General features: G+C 37.3%; 1 protein-coding gene across 1 annotated transcript in view; it reads right to left on the reverse strand.

The window, feature by feature from the left end:
• Positions 1-428: 428 nt before the first annotated feature.
• Positions 429-16,912, reverse strand: part of LOC124787961 (protein disulfide-isomerase) — a 30,401-nt gene continuing 13,917 nt past the window's right edge. Inside the window, exons 5-10 of the mRNA XM_047254967.1 lie at positions 13,238-13,468; positions 9,204-9,404; positions 3,262-3,432; positions 3,051-3,179; positions 2,673-2,762; positions 429-1,207 (exon numbers count right to left, since the gene is read on the reverse strand). Of these exons, the coding sequence (XP_047110923.1) occupies positions 1,157-1,207; positions 2,673-2,762; positions 3,051-3,179; positions 3,262-3,432; positions 9,204-9,404; positions 13,238-13,468 (873 nt within the window). The 3' untranslated portion in view covers positions 429-1,156. The remainder of the gene's footprint in view (positions 1,208-2,672; positions 2,763-3,050; positions 3,180-3,261; positions 3,433-9,203; positions 9,405-13,237; positions 13,469-16,912) is intronic.

Consider the following 16,912-nt stretch of genomic DNA (forward strand, 5'->3'; position numbering starts at 1 on the left):
TGCCAGTCAACATCACCCATTGCCAACTGCTTTCTTATTCCACATTTTTCTTAATTAGTGTATGATGGCACAAGTTTTACGATTTTGATGCAAATATACATAACCTACATGCACATATATAATTGCTTTCAAATGTATTGTCAGAACTACAGAAAGTTCATTAGTAAAAACTTAAAAACTAATCCTGACCTTTTTGTGTGGAACTGTGGACTAAAAATGTTTTCATGAAATGTAAAACTTAAGAAATTACTGTCATTCGCATTTTCCTACTGTTCACACCATTTTTGTGAAGTCCCCTGAAAAGTGTAGAAGGGGGTTTCACTGTAAATTCCATCCATTGAAAGTGCAAAACAGATTTGGATATTTCTAAAAACAGTATATTTAAGTTAAATTGTGGACAGGTATTGCACAAAAAATAGATACAGCAATTCTCTGAAATTTCTTTTACTTGCATCATCAGTAACATGGAGCAATGGAAGAAATGAGTTAAGTATCTTAACAAATGTCCCATTTTCCAGCACGGCAAAGCACTATACTGGTTCATAGAATTTTTGCTGTATTAGAAATTTTTTTTTTGGCAAACTCATTTGTAACAAAAAATACTTTTCTTTAGTAATATCAAATAAATAACTGCATTCACTACACTACAAGATATAAAAATGTGAGCATTCTTACACAGCAACAAGATAAATGCAATAAACAATAAATTAAACATTAAAAACAATGTTTATAAAACTGGGATGGAGCAAATTACTACAGAATTAGAAACTTTTGGCTTAAAAATAACACCAAAAGCATAAAATTTTGAAAAACTATTTCAGTGAATTGAGTCTTATGATCCAAATATTTGTGCTAAGTAGATCTGGAACCTTTTGTACATCATAGGAATGCTTGCAGCAACATAATGGAAGGCATACAACAGCTTTTATAGGGATGCTCCAACATTACCAACAAAATCATGAGAACTTTATAAAATATAATTAATTACTGTTAATTTGTTAGGAACATCCCAAAAGCTTATCCTCACAAAACTATTTTACAGAAAATATCAGAATATATCAGTCTCTTTTTAATCTTACACTGGAACAGAACTATTACAGATGCACATATCACATCCACTCAGTCATTCACAACACAAAAATATGCAGACTCATTTCTACAATTCATCTTTGCGTGGTAAATCGTCATCTTCATCCTCTTCTTCAGCCTGTAAGGAGTGAAAAGAAAAAAATATTAGAAACAATAAAAGGAAACCATACAGAAAAAATTACCAACCTCAGCACCATCCAAAATTAAACAACTGGACGACATGTACAGATCCAGCCCATTATTTGAAGGCAACGAATTTTCTTAGAGAAGCAGAACTTTATTCTCATAAGGTAAGTCTTTCCGCTCCCGGGATTGGAATGACTCCTTACCCTCTCCCTTAAAACCCACATCCTTTCGTCTTTGCCTCTCCTTCCCTCTTTCCTGATGAGGCAACAGTTTGTTGCGAAAGCTTGGATTTTGTGTGTATGTTTGTGTTTGTTTGTGTGTCTGTCGACCTGCCAGCACTTTCATTTGGTAAGCCACATCATCTTTGTTTTTAGATATATTTTTCCTACGTGGAATGTTTCCCTCTATTATAACCAACAATTTTATCAGTCGCACCACAATTTACACACACTACTGTGCCCTTCTGTTGATCATCACAAAAACAGTCAATTTTAACATTATGAATTTAATTCCATCACAAATTCACAACAGCTACACATCTAGAATGGGGAAAGAACAAATCATATTGTCTCACTCTTGGAGGTTCTGATCACAGCTTTTGGAAAATGAAGTATTAAAAATTGTGGCATGAAGGTAATGCCCTACGTAAAAATAATGCAATCTCAACTGCCTGAGAGCAAATTTGGGTAAGAAATGGAAGTCTTCACGAATGCCTTGCTGAAGGTTTCGTTCAAGAAGTCATAAGGAGAAATTTAATATATGACAGTAAAGGGTTCTGGACCCCAAATTCTGATTTAACCCACAATTAGCAGGATGTTTACTGACAATCCAGATTACAGTAAATCTGTTAGTACCTTATATGTTTAGTCGTCCATATTTTTGATCTGCACATGCCAGTCATATTGAAATGTCAAGATTGATGAGCTTACAACTATTTAATATTTTTAACGTGTTCCTGTGGAATATCTTTCAAGTCATTCCTTCCCTTACATGCAAATTTTGTATGTGTACATAAGGTAGCATTAGACAACAACCATCTTTTACAATGATACACCCTGGGCATTAATTCTAGTACCCCTCTGACCAGTTCACACGGCGAAGATTACATTCACTTAATTAGCTGATCAGATTATTCTCAACTCATTTATCTAATATGTTATGTGACTATAGTAAAATAGATTTGCAATATTTCTGACATTTCATGTCAAACTGGATGCTGGTTTTTAATGGTTTACAAAGAAAGAGGGGGTTAATTCTAATAATACAGGTCAATATCAACCAAATATACAGCTCCGTTTAAAAGAACCTTTTATATTCAGCATATTTTCAGTCTATCATTAGAGATTTTTTCCAATTACATATAAAAATCAAATTATTTTTAAAAAAGACACCAAAACAAAAGAGTAAGTCATCTAAAAAAGTAATCACATGACGTACAACACAAATGGTAAGTTTACCTCATCAGGAGCAGCTTGTCCATAGGTACCGCCAGATTCCAAAAACTTTGTGAGTCCTTCCAGAGTTCTTTCACCGTTGTACTCTATGACCTACAAACAAAATCCAAACAGAATGAAATAAACTCATCACAATTATTTGATTTTTTGTGTGTGTGTGTGTGTGTGTGTGTGTGTGTGTGTGTGTGTGTGTGTGTGTGTGTATCAAATTACCCATTTAACCATTTCTTCAACTACAATATACAAAATATTTCAGTAGACAGATATGAATGAAGTTTCCTGCATTAAGTTGTTCAGCTTTGCTCTACGTATGTCTTCTATTAATGACTGAAATCATTCTGTATGATTTTGTTAAATTTAAGAGATTGCACAAATAATTACCTTGTTTTCACCTTTTGTGTAAAGTTTCAGTGTAGGAAAACTCGTTATCTTCGTATGCTCTAGTTCATTTGCTGTAGCATCCATTTTTGCTATCACAACACTGTCACTGTCTTTAAATTTCTCACCAAGCTGCAAAGAAACATTAGATGTTGAGTCATCAACATTTTAATTTATTTTTAAAGAGTAAAAAATTTTCATAAACAAAGGTTACCTGATCATAAATAGGAGCAAGCTGTTTGCAGTGACCACACCATGGTGCATAGAATTCCACCAAGACATCTTTGGATTTATCAAATGCTATTTCATCAAAATTTGTTGAGACAAGAACCTTGACAGGTGTCTTGTCCCAATCATCAGGCAGTGTTTGAGAAAGCAGGTGTTGCTACAAACAAAACAAAATAAAATAATTACAAAAAAGAAAATAGATACATAAACACAGTTTGTGTTAACATTTTCCCAGATAGACCAAACTATTCATGTTTCTGTACATAAGCAGCTCAAACATTATCTGACTGACTAGCACAGATGTAAATCACATTTCTGTGGGACTGGACATTATGCCCCCGATAAGAGGCGAAGTCCCACAGTATTGGCTGTATTGCCATGGGAACTTTTTAGTTCCACTTGGATAATAGTTCATGGATTGCATCCATCCAAGGGACAGTATCATATGAACAGAAGCTCAAGTATTTCATACCTTGGTAATCTGCACTTGAGCCTCTTATTTCCAAAATTTGTAAATCTCTTAAAGTTGCAATGGTCAAATATTGTTTTTAGACAACACACCCTTTTTATATACAGGAAAAAAAGTTTTTCAAATCAGTTCATAAATGAGACGGATGAAGAACAGTACAATACAAACAAAAATTAACAACAGGAAAACAGCAAATGTTACACAGTGAAACTTCATCGAAGTGTAACGTGCATACTTCCGATGTCTGACCGAACTGTACATTTATTTTAGTCCCAAAGCATTCAATACATCTTTATATGCTAATTTTTTGTATAAAACAGAATTGCTGAACACAGAAACAGAATGCAAATTTTAAGATGATCTGTTAGATAATGGTTGTACCCGACAAGGTCAAGTATTCCAAATAAATGCTTTACTTGCATTACTTTCTACCAGTTTCAGTTGACTATTAGCACTTTAAGGGATAACATGATGTTGAACAAAAAGTGTGTGTCACTAACACTCAACAACAATTTAAGGTCATTGAGGAGAACAAGAAAGAAACACCCTGTGCACAAAATAAGGCTGCATTAAAAATTTAGTAAAACACAGACTTCTGATACCTTATGAAACAAGGATAAGATACAGGACAAGGAGAGAAAAGAATGGGCAAACAAAAAAGGCAAAGATGAGATATGAAGAAACTAACAAGATAGTGCGGTAATGGTTCGTTAAGCGCCCGGGGGGGCTACTTTGCCTGGACCCATGTTACACAGTGAAGTTCCGGAAGTCACTACAGAGCTCGGAAATACAGTGTTTAAGGCATCTACAGGATAACTTGACAGTTACGAAGTGGGGGATAACTCTGTGTGGAATGAGATGTGTGGGGAAGCTAAAGATGTGCAGGAAAGCTTAGCAATAGAATGGAAGACAACACTGTAAACGCCAACTGCGAATGACCCAAAAGATGTGTTCAATACTGATAAAACAGGACTTTTATTGCAGATTGCCTTCAAAATCTCTAGCAATTTGGGATGAAAAGTACACTGGCAGAAAAACATCCACAGAAAGGCTTACTGTAACATTGTGTGGAAACACACTAGGTGAAATGGAGAAGCTACTGGTGACTGGTAAGGCAGCAAAATCACATTGTTTCAAAAACTTAAGATGGTAGTAAGCTTCCAGTAATATGGTAAAGAAATAAAAAGTCTGGATGGTGAGTGGTCTTACGGAAGAATTGCTGAGCTCTTTCAGTGGCAAAATGAAAACTGCCAAGTTCTCCTTTTCCTGGACAATGCAATCTGCCAACTAAGTTATCAACATGAGATTGGCTTGGTTCCATGTTCAACCAGCCACACACAACCCATGGACCCGAGGGTTAGTTACACATTCAAGTTCCATTATAGGCAATTGTTGATGCAGTCTCTTATACTTAGTGTTGAAGAAGCCAAATGTGCATTATGCTCTTGCATGGTAATTTTCTGTCCTGGATGCTGTAAATTAGATTGGCTTGGCAGTAAGAGAAATAAAGCCCAAAACCTACCAAGTGCTTCTACAAAGTGGGGTTTGGAGGTCAAGAACATGTTTCTGTGTCCACTGGAGCTCAAGAAAATGCAGTAGCAACTGCTGAATTAAAATGTGAAACATTACATTTAGTGCAGATGACTACAGTCTAAGAGATGACTTTCTGTCAACTTACTCCACTTTTACTTCAGCAACAGATTTAATAGAAACCCACAACACAGAAGATGATCAGGAAGAAATAAAGGATGAAGAGGAGAAAAATAATGTCCCTAGCAAAATTACTATGCCAGAAGAAGCTACTGCACGCATAAACAATATTACCCCAAGCTGTATGAACTATTGCATAGTGCAAAAGGAACTGCGAAGAAAAAAATCTGAATGGTAAATCCAAACAGGTTTCCATCCTTGATATGTGGTGGAAAAACTGAACTGTAAAAGAAATAAACATGGCAATAATATGTACATACATACAACAATAAATGAATTTAAAGTTATAGAGAAACTACAGAAATGCTGTATTATTTATCAATTAATGTAACAGTCTAGTGTTCAGTTGTACAATACACTGTACAAGAACACCTACTGTGCATGAGTGGAAGTACTTAAATAAATTCATAATTAAAATTTGTACTTTTGTGCATGATACCTGACAAATTTTTATGTAGCCTAGTGGGTTTTGTGTAATCCAGAAACTTGTCCAATTTGGAAAATTATTTTAGTTCCATGCAATTCCAATTGGAGCACTTACTCTATAATCTTTATGACATTGGTCTTTCACTGGCAATAAAGGTTTTGTGAAACTTCTGTTTTGTTATGAACTGCTAGTTCATCTGCCAAGCACACATTGTACATGTGCCTGTGTCCTACATCAGACAGTTTAAGAAACTAACCAAATAGTATACAGGGTTTCTCAAAACCTACACTGCAACTTCAATTGGTAATAGCATCCAAACTCGTTAAAATAGTCACGCCACATATGGCTTATGTGACTAAGTTTTGGTTGTATGTTTGCCAGGTTGTGAGTGAAGCATAATGACAATGGGCCAAGAAAAGGCTCAGTGTGTGGAACAGTTTATTATGACCAAATCAGGCACACAGGTTGAAAGGAACTTGGGAACACAGTACAGAAAGCAATGACCATTGTGGACATTGATACACCAGATGTAAAGGTACTTTATGCAGACAGGAAATGATGTGAAGCATCATACCAGATGACAAGCAACAACTGAAGCTGACACACAGACTGGCAGGTGTGGTCCAATAACCTGGCTTCCTAGGTCAGGTGACATTACACTGATGGACTTCTTTCTACGGGATTATGTCAAGGTCAGGGTCAGGGTCTACTGAACACCTGTCAAACCCACCAATGTTTTACAGATATAGATCATTATTGCCACTGCCAGAGCTGATGTTCCGTTGCACCAAGTGTGGATACAGCTCTATTACAGACTGGGTGTTCAGTGTGGCAAGGAAGACACACATGTTGAAATCAATTGAATGCCATAAAAACTGAGATATTGTATAACATAAACCAGACTGTATCGATATCTTAATTAGTTTGGACACTATAACACAAAAGCACCATACCTTTTGAAAAATCTTATGTCAACTGTGAAATCACAAAAGTTACGGGCAACAGCTATGGAGTAATCCAGCGTGATACTAGTACAGGGGAATGCAGTTACAACTTCCAACCACTATGACCAATCTTTATACAGCTAAGAGTTATGATAGCCCATATTGGCTTCAGCTGTATCATTATGTAGATAATGTAGAACACCTTTGATATCACTTGTGGGCTCCAAACAATTGTAAAAAAATTAAAGTAGACATCAAAGTTTCCTATTATCTACGAAACAGTACAGTTTCCCTGCAGTGTCATTGGAAATTTATTCCAGTAAGAAATATTAGGCAGCCACTGCCACTGGAAACTTTTAGGCTAAAGATTTAGAATGCCTAATTTTTTCTTCAATGATTTATCTTCTCAAGAGTAAGGCCATCAGGTTCTTCCTTACCATTAAATGGGCATTACATATAGTTCACATTACATTATATTACATTACATTACATTACACTACACTACAAAGAAGTCTTGCATTTAATATGGAATCCTTTACTCTAAAGTAACTATAAGGAATAGTGGAATAAGTAGTATGCATAGCACGAAAGAAATATGTTCAAATTATGGACGACAGAAACAAGTGAAAAAACTTTTCTGCAAATGGCATCAGTATTACATGTCCAATTAAAGAGATTATCCAAAATTATACCCAAGTTCTTTGAGAAGAACAGGAGAGACTGTTTGTGCAATTCTGAACTAATCCAAGTTTGACAGGATAGTTTACTTGGTACCTTTTGCATTTAGTTTAAGCCCCAGTTTCTGAACCCAGAAGACAGATGGCATTTAAATTGGAGGTCATAAATAGTTTCAATGTGACCTCACTGCTATCTACAGCATATTTCTGGCCATCATTTATCTTAAGTAGTGGAGTGTGAGGTGTGGTGTTGTGTTTACAACACATCTTTCCCGCTGAATTTGTATAATTATTCAGCCAGCTGATCATGAATATAACCAAGGGCTTTGAAAACAGTGAAGACAATGCTGATTGATGATTAATCACCAGATGATTTTGGGTTTCCACCCAAAAAAAAAAATTTGCTTTTCCACCGAATGGGCTATGTCCTGTGCAGAATAAACGTTAAATAGGTTTGTGCTCTAGTATAAGCAGTGTGCCATGTCTGCCCACTCTACTTCCAACAGGATATTCGCTATCACTATCTGTATTTGGTCTATAACATCATAGACGACAACCACATCATTTGTATCACTATTTTAGAATTACCCAGCAAAATTAAGATATTCTTAGAACGAAAACCGTCTTAACACATTAAATTATATATAAAAACAAAGATGAGGTGACTTACTGAACGAAAGCGCTGGCAGGTCGATAGACACACAAACAAACAAACAAACACAAACATACACACAAAATTCAAGCTTTCGCAACAAACTGTTGCCTCATCAGGAAAGAGGGAAGGAGAGAAGGAGAGGGGAAGACGAAAGGAAGTGGGTTTTAAGGGAGAGGGTAAGGAGTCATTCCAATCCCGGGAGCGGAAAGACTTACCTTATGGGACACGCACATATCCATGTGTGGATGGATATGTGCGTGTGTGCGAGTGTATACCTGTCCTTTTTTCCCCATAAGGTAAGTCTTTCCGCTCCCGGGATTGGAATGACTCCTTACCCTCTCCCTTAAAACCCACTTCCTTCCGTCTTCCCCTCTCCTTCCCTCTTTCCTGATGAGGCAACAGTTTGTTGCGAAAGCTTGAATTTTGTGTGTATGTTTGTGTTTGTTTGTGTATCTATCGACCTGCCAGCGCTTTCGTTCGGTAAGTCACCTCATCTTTGTTTTTATATATAATTTTTCCCACGTGGAATGTTTCCTTCTATTATTTTAACACATTAAATGTGTGATAAAACAATGGAAGGATCAGGTTGGAATATCTACAATATTACAAAAAGGATACATTGCTCCTCACCATAAAGACAACCCATTGAGTTTAAACAAGCAAACAAAAAGACTGTTACACATGTAGCTTTCATCCAGAGCCTTCATCAGAAAAGAAAATGCACATGTTCACAAAAGCAGGTACACCTCACACACAGAACCACTATCTCTGGCAGGCAGCCAAGCCACCAGAAAGGGTGCTTGAGATGTGCCTGTTTGTGTGAATGTGTGTGTTTTCTGACAGACTTTAGCTGAAAGCTAAACGTATAACAATATGCCTGTCTGGTACTCTGTGTGCCATCCTTACAGTGAGTATTCGTCCATCCTTTTCCTAAGACTGTAAATGTGTAATAATACAGCACACGTGATTTTGTTTAAACATTAAAATTACAGTATTACCCTCACCAAAGAGGACATTTGACAAATTTTCATACTTAGCTAACTCACCTTCAGATTACCATCAAGGAAGCCCTGTACAAAGTTCTTTATGTTATCTGCAGTTATTTCTGGGTTTTCTGGCTTATATTTGGCCATGTCTTCCTCCAAACGGATAAGACGCATAGCAGGTACCTCTTCCTTCTTCATACCAAAAAATTCTAGGATTCTCTGATGATCTTCGTCATCAGAATTAATGGAAACAAACAGCAACTGGAAACAAGGAATATTTTATTAATGACATGGATTACATGTTTATCTTTCATTCTAAATTTTTTTCCCTTTACACAAGTTTAATGTTACAATGCATCACTTACAAAAAATAAATTTTGGTTATGCAGTAGCATTTATGTTTAGAAAACCTTTGTTCTCATTCCCAGAAACACTGCTAGAAGATACATTAACTTCAATCAAATTGGACTAACTGTATCACTGATGTAAATATGGTCAGGAGTAAACAACAATGACAAACACACATTCTCAGTGTTAGTGCTCCTATTACGAACATACGGACAATAGCACAAAAGTAGAGTGGGCCCTTTTTTTAGTTATGTCTTGCTTCTTTCAACCACGACAGATCTGCCAGACGAGGAACAGATAAATCCCTCAAGTTAGTTTGTCCCTGCCATCTGTTGATGGATCTGTGTACTTATAAAATAAGTGTTCTCCCTACCTGGTAAAATAGTAGGTCATGTCAACAACATAGAAAGTGCCAGATTCAGTTGGAGTATCAGCTTTTCCATTATTCTCGTGACCATAAAGATTAAAACTTAAATGTTACTTATTTGTATACCTACTTTTTGCAATAAAGTTCATGTGCAGGGGGGACAAGTGTACTTTAAGCATGCCACTTCATACTGAAATATTACTTGTACACTCCAGCAGAGGGCCATGGTGATAATGGAATATTTGAAATTGTGTTCATGCAGTGTTACTAAATTGTCGACAGTAAGTATTTAGTGTCTTAGGTGTGTCCCAGAAACGACACCATGAATAATATTTCCATTTAAAATTCATGTGACATTCACGTAGAAATAACTGAGCTCTTACATCTTGCCTCTTTCACTACAGAGAAGTGAGATAATACACAGCCAGGAGATACTGAGAGGCATAAAACACAAAAGAAAAAACAATATCTTGGGAAAGGCACTTACAACGAAGTGGCTTGACACAGTTCTCAAATGGGTTGGTGTAGAAACTAAACTGCATGGAAGGGGTCATCACAATTTTCACATTTAAGTTGAAAGGTATAAAGTCATTACTTTAAACCAACATATGGCACCAAGAATAAAAAAGTGTCTTTCACAAAGATTAAATAATTATGCATGATCTGTACTTAAGAAGTACAATTTGCAGAAGAATTTCATGCCATTATGAAATGAGCCTATAGACCATGTTTTAATGTAATTGGGTTCTAATCCTATCCAGCAAGTCTCACATGATCTAGGGTTCTGGGTGACCTTTCCAATTCCCTACATTTCCTAAACCTCACCAGTCATTTTCCTTCATCCTCTTCCTTCCCCTTCAACTCTTTTGCAAGAATGGAGCCAGCAGCTCCGAAAGCTTTCACATTTCTGTAATTTTTATGCATTATCTCCTCCCACCATGTGATGAGCAGATTTTTTTTTATCAATCCAATGATATTATATTTTCAAAAACAGATTATTTTCTTTAGGACAATCTTTTAATGAGATTTTAACCTGGCTTTCCATATTCAATAACATCTGCTAAATGCGAAAAATAGAAAATTTATAATTTTATTTTAAAAGATGGACAATGGAAAACACTTGACATATGCTCATGAACAGCATTAGCAGAAGGCACAGCCAGAAAGTTTGCCTCTAAAATTAAGGTTCTCCGGAACTACTACTCTCCACTTTTTATTTGGAATTCACATTAACTTCCCATAGTATTGCAGTAAACGTGTGTATGATCTTTGAATCCATAACTGTGATTAAAAAACAGAAAATTCAAAATAGCTACAGTAGGGTGTTATTTTGTTATCAAAAAAGGTAAGGACTTTTGAACAACTACATGTGAGAATACACCATAGCCAAACGCTGCCATTAAAAAATAAAAAAAATAAGAAACACACAATTCATATACTGGTAAGGCAAAACAGTGGGTTGAACTAACGTCAAAAGTGAAGCATTAACCATTTTTAATGGCAAGAATGGAGTTAACTTTCAGAGTTTTCTGTTCACAGGAAGCGAGTTACAGATGGACAAGTAAAATAGCTGCAAATTCAAAGGCTTCACGTAGAACATCCAGACACAATGGTAAAGAAATTCAAATACCATCAGGTTAATACTGAAAAGTATTGACTTTACTAGATGGATCACCATGTGTTCATGTGTTTTGTCTGAGTCTATGGTGGTGTATCAAAGAAAGCTAAAAGAATCCTTTTATGCCCGGGAAGTATCATGCTTTCTAAGTGAATCTAATCTAACAGAATCAGGGTATATATGCGGACAACGAAAAAAATTCCCAGATTTTTCCCGGATTTCCCGGTTAAAAATACTCTTTCTCCCAGGGGAAAACAAACTTTTTTGTGTTAAGTGACAGTGTGTGTTCCCTTGGAACAACAAAACTTATCAATCCTTTGAATGGTTATTGATTTATACATGGGCGTAGAATTTCCTGGCACTTTAGAAAACTAAAGTCGGGGAAAAAGACGTTTTGGAAATATCTTTGATGTGCAGCAACTTGTACGCTGTATATTTTTGTATTATGAAAGTATACATTGTAATTCCACAAAACACCGCATGTTACTTTCCGAATCATTGAAATCAAGATTTCAATGCGCTTTTGTAAGCCACTCATAGCTCATGTCATGTTATCTCGCCAGCCGATGACAGCGGCTATTCAGAGCATAGGACATGTGATGTAGTCAGCCAATAGCAACATCACTTAAGCAGCACAAACACACAAACAGGGAAAGTTAATACATTAACATACATAGTGTTGCTACAAGAAAAGCAAAGCTTTTACATATAATATTTGGCTCTAAGGTTAATAAGCTGCAACAGAAGCTAAGCTTTCACATATAATGTTTATCTTTTTTGCACATGTACTTTAAGATACATCACACAAATGCGCCAGTAAAGTTTTTAATAATGAAATAAATGTCTCCTTCAGGGTTTGAAATTCTTCTAAATGGCTTGTCATCAAAGAGTTGATTTTTAAATGAGAGTCAAATGCTCTAATTTAAGAAAGTCATGGTACATTCTCGCACATAGTTCAACTTGGGAAATAGGAAATTTACTTTGAAAGTAACACTTTTCAAAGCACCATTCGCAATATTTTCCTGCGACCTGTTAGAAACAGGCTCGTTTCAGCAGATGCCAGAGAGCGCAGATAACAGGTATCATTTCACTTGGGCAGCTACCATGACGTAAGAAGCCTGTATGTACATTCATGTAAAAAATTAAAAGATAACTGGCTATGGCAAGGAAAGAGTTTCTGAAGAGAAATTTGTTAATATCAAGTATAGATTTAAGTGTCAAAGTCACTTCTGAATTTATTTGTACGGAGAGTAGCCATGTATGGTAGTGAAACGTGGATGATAACTAGTTAAGACAAGAAGAGAATAGAAGCTTTCTGTAATGAATAGAATTAGGGAGAAGAGGAATTTTTAGCACAACTTGACTAGAAGAAGGCATCAGTTGGTAGGACATGTTGTGAGGTATCAAGGGATCACCAATTTAGTATTGGAGGGAAGCGTGTAGGGAGACCGTGGGATGAATGCACTACGCAGATTCAGAAGGATGTAGGTTGCAGTAGTTATTCGGAGATGAGGCTTGCACAGGATAGAGCAGCATGGAGAGCTGCATTAAACCAGTCTCTGGACTGAAAACAACAACAACAACAACAACAAATATAGTTAACTGATGTTTTTGTATGTACTATTTCATTTTTTCCAACAAAGTGAAGCACAAAAGGGCATTTTTCTCAGAAATCAGAATAAGGCGATAGCCCACGTTATTACTCAAGTATCTGTAAATAAGTAAGAAAATTTAGTTCAGTATAAGAGATGCAGAAATTACCTTTTCCCGGAAGTCCTTGGCAGATTCACGAGCAGCATCCAAGTATTTATCAAAATGTCCAGCCTCCTTCGATAAGAATATGAGAAGATGGCTCTTAATTTCACCACCAAAAATTTTCTGGGCAGTATCATGATTGAATTCCACTACTAGTGGAAGAGACTGAGCTGCCACAAATTTCTTTATGGCTTGTTCTGTTACCTCACCATCCATGACAGCTTTGCCTTCATCAAACTGAAAAAGGTAGGATTTTTCATTAGCGAACAATGAAAACTTTCTTTTACCATAGGTGAAAACTGACAATTGTTACAACAGAAGTTGTCACACGTACTTCAAGTCAAACAAGTAAATTGTTGAGAAGAAATGTATTTTGCTTTATCAACTTTAAAGGAAAAAACTGCTTTAAAGAGCTTTTCAATGAGTAGTTTGAAGAAACATCTTACATATTTTTAACAGCACATCTTTAATAAAAATATACCTTTTATTTTTTTATAATATTGTCATCAATTGCACTGTATTCGGAAAATACCTCGGAAGATCTACATCTATGTACATACTCTGCAAGCCACAATATGGGGTATGGCAAAGGCACTCTCAAACAGAGCAAGGGAAAAATGTCAATATGCTTCCATACATGCCCTGATTTCTTACCTTGTCTTCGCAGTGCTTACACAAGATGTATGTTGGTAGCAGCAGAACCGTTATGTAGCCTGTCACAAATGTCAATAGTGTATCACAAAAAGAATGTCTACTCCCCTCCAGGTATTATCATTTTAGTTCATGGAGTGTTTCTTTAATACCTGCATGTTAACTGAATCTACCAGTAACAAATCTAGTAGCACACCTCTGAACTGCTTTGATTTCCTCCTATCATTTAAAGCAGAAAAGGGTCTACTACACATGGGTTCTAAAATGCACACCTTGCGAGCTATGTGCACTTGTTCAGTAGGGCTGATGTTTATTCCAGTAGCAAAAATGAATAAGTGCTCATAGTTCTTAAGATACGAATTTTAGAGACTAAATCTACTACACTGTTTTTGCTTCAAATAATCGTTCCAGTCACATCCTTGAATACTGATCATTCTTCAGAGAGACACTGTAGATGAGCTACATCTGGCTAGAACCCTCCCAATAAACCAACAGCAATCTTTTGTCTTCTCTACAAAATTTCATTTCAATTTGTAATGTTACACCTAGATATTTAATCGACATGATTTGTCAAGCAGCATGTTACTAATACTGTATCCAAGTTTGCTTTCCAACTAACCTTCAATTATCTACATTTTCCCACATTCAGAGCAGCCAGCCATTCATTTCTTAAACTAGATATTCTGTCCAAGTCATCCTGCAGTCAAATGTAACACTCTTCCTGCAGTCAAATGTAGCACTGTCTCTTACATTACAGCATCACAAGTAAACAGTTGTGGACTGCTGCTCACCCTTATCTGTCAGACCATTTATGTACAAAAACAAGAATGGTCTATCACACATCCCTGAAGCACTCTTGACTATACCCTCACCTCTGATGACCACTCAGCACCATGTACAACACACTATGTTACACTAACTTAACGAGTCTCTAAGCCACTCACATCTAAGAACCTGTCTCGTGTACTTTGATCTTTATGAACAGTCTGCAGTGTGCACTGTGTCAAACTTCTTTCCAGAAATCTAGGAATACAGAATTTGCCTCTTGCCCTTCAGAAATTGTTTGCAGGTAATCACGTGAGAAGGGGCAAGGTCAGTTTTACCAGAGTGACATTTTCTAAATCTGCGCTATTGTGGACAGAAGCTCTTCTGTATCAAGGCAATCTACTAAACTGAAACTTTGAATTTGCAGTAGATTTTATGTATATTGGTCTACAACTAAACTGGCCAGAGATCTCGCTTGCAGCTCCAAATCTGCACCTGCAGTAGGCAGAGTGAATGGGAAGTGAGTAAGTGCTCCTCTAGCCAAACAGCTGGCCTCTTCATTTCCCAGGACACCCATATGACTTGGGACCCAGATTAAGACCAATGAGAAGGCAGCATAACAATGGTCAGCAGAAAGATCATGAACAGCTAAGACCGAAGTGAAGCAAGAGTATCATTGGTCAGCAGCCTGCAGACTGCTCACTGAATCAGTACATATTAAATCATCATCATAGGAGACAGGTTTAATACAATGGAGGGCTCTGGTAACAGCTATTAACTCTAACACACTGCTAATGGCATTAGAACTGTTGGTGCAAAAACATCCTGGAACTCTTAAGAACTAAGGTCAGAGAGGCTGAAAGGTCACGAGATGGGTAGTTGGGTTGGGGGGCCGACAGCTTAGGACCTTCGAAGAGAGTAGTGCTAATCCATGGCCTGGGCACCATCCAAGGGGAAGAGCGTGAGGAAACACAGGGAGTACAGTCCATGGAAGGGAGATGGAGATCTGGGCAGGGGGAAGCAAAGTGCATTCCAACTAGTACCCCCCCCCCTCCCCCCAAGGGCAGGGGTATGTGGTATGTTCAAGGAATTGTCAAATGGTGATTGAATAGGAGACCAAGAGGTGGTACCATCAAATCTTGAGAGGGAAGATCCCCACTTTGGCAAGGAGACTATGGGACTAGTCCAGAAAGCACCAGTGGCCAGACACATGCCTCCGTGGTGGAAAGGGTCTAACAGTTTAAAATCTGAAGGAGCTACTGAGCCATATACCTGGTAAACATAGTCCAATTGGGAAAAAACCAGGGCTCCATAAACATGGATACAAGTAGCATCATCTGCACCCCAAGATGTTGACAACCATCAAGATGAAAACTGATGAATAAAAATCTGTAGGGGCCTCGAATGGCCTCAGTCATGGAAGGTAAGTAAAATGTGGTGATGCCAAAGCTGTGTTGTGCATCTTACACAGGTAAAAAAAAAAAATTGCAATATGATGGCATTTAGGAAAATGCCTGTCGGACTGCTGCTTCTTATCTAAGAAGCTGGATGGCCGTGGCTCGACCCTCCTAGAAGCCACATTGATAGGGGTACAAAATGCCCCAAGATTCGAGAACCTAGCACAATCTACAGGCAACCATCTTACAGAGCATCTTACAGAGTACACTGGTCAGGCTAATCATCCAGTAACTGTCTAGAGATGTTGAGCTCTTGTGTAGTTTAAGGATTGGGACAACTATACATCTTGCCATTGCAAGAGGAAGACCCCTTTGAGCCAAAGGCAATTGAAGACCAAGTAGATGTTGCCATATCTGATTGCGAACTGAATATGAATGTGGGGTTGCATCAGGGGACGAAGCAAGAACACGAAGTAGTTACTGTCAGTGAAGGTTTCATTATAGGATTCATCATGGTAGGGACTGAAACTTAAGATAATGTCTTCAACTTGTCGCTTCTACAGTAGAAAGGTATCCAGATAGGAAAAGGACACCAATACTGTCGCAAAGTGGGTCACAAAGTGTTCCGCAAGAACCAATGCTATGTACAAAGATCACTGTAGGACAACAGCTGTTTATCATTGGCAGACCATAAGACCACGAAGTTCAGCCCAATGTCTTGGTCCAACTTTTCATCAGCTGACAGTGGAAAGAGGCGGCTCTAGAAAGGGAATTGCAGTTCCAATAGTGTGAATGATCGTTTCAGATGCCTTGCACAACCTCATCAATACAACACAACAGATGTGGCAAATGTAACAACAGATGCATA

This window comes from Schistocerca piceifrons, chromosome 3, assembly GCF_021461385.2.
Source record: "Schistocerca piceifrons isolate TAMUIC-IGC-003096 chromosome 3, iqSchPice1.1, whole genome shotgun sequence".
In the NCBI taxonomy this organism is placed as follows: Eukaryota; Metazoa; Arthropoda; class Insecta; order Orthoptera; family Acrididae; genus Schistocerca; species Schistocerca piceifrons.